Raw genomic sequence first — 2,338 nt, 5'->3', positions numbered from 1 at the left:
GATCAAGCTGAATCACGCAGGCCTCATCTCGTGATACGACCGCCAACAGAAAGAGAACAGCCTCAGAAGAAACTTGTTATAAAACGTTCGAAGGAGATAAATGATCATGACATGAGTAGTCTTGAGGAGAGTCCACGGTTTGAATCCCGTAAAACAAAAAGAATGGCAGAACTGGCAGGTTTTCAGAAGCAGCAGAGCTTCAGATTGGCAGAGAACTCCCTAGAGCGGAGACCAAAAGAGGATAGAGTATGGTGGGAGGAAGAGGAGATAAGTACGGGAAGACATATGGAAGTAACGACGAGAAGAGATTATGATGATATGACTGTATCAGAAGAACCCAATGAGATAGCTGAGATCAGAAGATACGAAGAGGTATTAAGGAGTGAGAGGGAGGAAGAGGAACGACAAAAAGCCAAGAAGAAAAAAAAGAAAAAGAAGCTGCAACCCGAATTAGTAGAAGGGTATCTAGAAGATTATCCTCCTCGGAGAAACGATAGAAGATTGCCGGAAAGAGGGCGGAACGTCAGAAGCCGCTACGTCTCCGACTTTGAAAGAGATGGTGCAGAGTATGCACCTCAACCAAAACGACGCAAAAAAGGAGAGGTAGTAAGATTCTCTTTGCTTCCATATTTTACCTTTGTTCAGTCAAAGTTATTGCTCTATAGCACACGTAACATGGTTTCATGTGTCTAATATCCTCACCGCTGCTGAAATTGTCATCACATATAGATTTCTTGTCTTGCCAGTTGATAAAGAAGAGATTTTGAAATTTAAATACGAAACTAATAGCTATGAGCTCTATGAAACTCATGTTTGTTTCCTCTCCTCTGTTCAATTACCAACAGGTTGGCCTAGCAAACATCTTGGAAAGCATAGTGGACACACTGAGACTTAAAGAGGAAGTGTCACGCCTCTTCTTAAAACCGGTTTCCAAGAAGGAGGCTCCGGACTATCTTGCTGTTGTGAAACGCCCGATGGATCTCTCGACAATCCGGGATAAGGTACGGAAGATAGAGTACAGAAACCGAGCCCAGTTTAGACACGACGTCTGGCAGATCACATACAATGCCCACCTTTACAACGACAGACGTAACCCAGGCATACCGCCTTTGGCAGATCAGTTGCTGGAGATTTGTGATTACTTGTTGGATGATTATGAAGGTCAGTTATCAGAAGCAGAGAAAGGTATAGTAGATCCCAATGACTGAGAGAGAACTGTAACATAGAAACTGTATCCCCTCTTTTTAGTCAGTCACCCAAAATGGGTTTCTTAGCTTAGCTAATGATTTGTACGAATAGAAAACATTCCCATGTTTGTGTAAAGCAGAAGTAATGAAAAAGGAAAAGAAATCGTTATTTTTTTTTTTGTAAAATTTTTAAGGCTTCCTAACAAATAAAGTAAAAAACTTCTACTAATCACAATTACTAATGCATGAGTCTTGTTGATTAGAGTAGGAGGTGGCACGAATGCATAATAATAATTAAGGATTCGTCGATCCATGTATGTTGAGCCTGCGTCTTGTCGTGCAATAGCTTTCTCTGCTATAGCTGTTGTAGAGTGTGCATGTTGCTTTGGAAGCCTCCTTCCTGTATGAGTACGGGAACCAAGAACTCTCACGTGGGTTCGAAACCTTCCAACAAACAATTATGTTCTTCTACATGTTATTCCAATTCATAAGAAAAAATTTGCATTCATTTCTTTCCTAAAAAAAAAGTTGTATGTACGATGACAAACTAGTGGGCCTGAAGTAGGCCCATTTAGCAAAGGATCGCTTCAACACTTGAACTCCGCAACGTGAGACACAACGGGCAGGCTAAAGCTGTCCGGTCACATCCCGGGCAGATGCTCAGATGCCGACACGGCAACATCACCAACGTCGCTTCCATTTTCCGGCAAGCTTTGCAGCTCGGCCGTTTCATCCTCTCCGGATCAACGTACGCCGACTCAGCGTCGTCTACTCCGCTGATTCCCGCTCCTAATACTAGCCCTTCCTCGGCCGACACACCACCGCATTTGTTAACGGCTTGTTGAAGCTGAGCCTGCAGCGACGCGGCGGCGGCTTCCTGCGCCTTCGCTCTACCTTGCCAAGCTTCCGCCTGCGCTCTAAGCTGAGATTCACGCGCTACGAGCTCATTGTGACGGCGCGTGGCTCTCTCTATCTCAGCCTCTTTCTCTCTCAGCTTACGTACCAACAGCTCCTCCACAGCACCGATAAGCGCTTTATAGTGTTTCTTCCTCCTCTCCGCTAATGTGCGCCGTAGCTCCTCCGCCTATCAAAAAAAAAGAAAAGGAACATTTTTTTACATTCCGGTTTGAGAACCAAAAAAAAAAAAAAAA

The 2,338-nt window shown here is 44.1% G+C and overlaps 2 protein-coding genes across 2 annotated transcripts in view; one reads left to right on the top strand and one right to left on the bottom strand.

The window, feature by feature from the left end:
• The window catches only part of LOC104759631 (transcription initiation factor TFIID subunit 1-like), an 11,999-nt gene extending 10,637 nt beyond the window's left edge, over positions 1-1,362 (top strand). Inside the window, exons 23-24 of the mRNA XM_019238955.1 lie at positions 179-603; positions 846-1,362. Of these exons, the coding sequence (XP_019094500.1) occupies positions 179-603; positions 846-1,208 (788 nt within the window). The 3' untranslated portion in view covers positions 1,209-1,362. The remainder of the gene's footprint in view (positions 1-178; positions 604-845) is intronic.
• The window catches only part of LOC104759629 (probable BOI-related E3 ubiquitin-protein ligase 2), a 3,341-nt gene continuing 2,605 nt past the window's right edge, over positions 1,603-2,338 (bottom strand). Inside the window, exon 2 of the mRNA XM_010482539.1 lies at positions 1,603-2,271. Within this exon, the coding sequence (XP_010480841.1) occupies positions 1,759-2,271 (513 nt within the window). The 3' untranslated portion in view covers positions 1,603-1,758. The remainder of the gene's footprint in view (positions 2,272-2,338) is intronic.

This window comes from Camelina sativa, chromosome 17, assembly GCF_000633955.1.
Source record: "Camelina sativa cultivar DH55 chromosome 17, Cs, whole genome shotgun sequence".
NCBI classification, from domain to species: Eukaryota; Viridiplantae; Streptophyta; class Magnoliopsida; order Brassicales; family Brassicaceae; genus Camelina; species Camelina sativa.
Note: the sequence above shows the minus strand (reverse complement) of the source record. Positions and strands in the feature narration are given on the sequence as shown.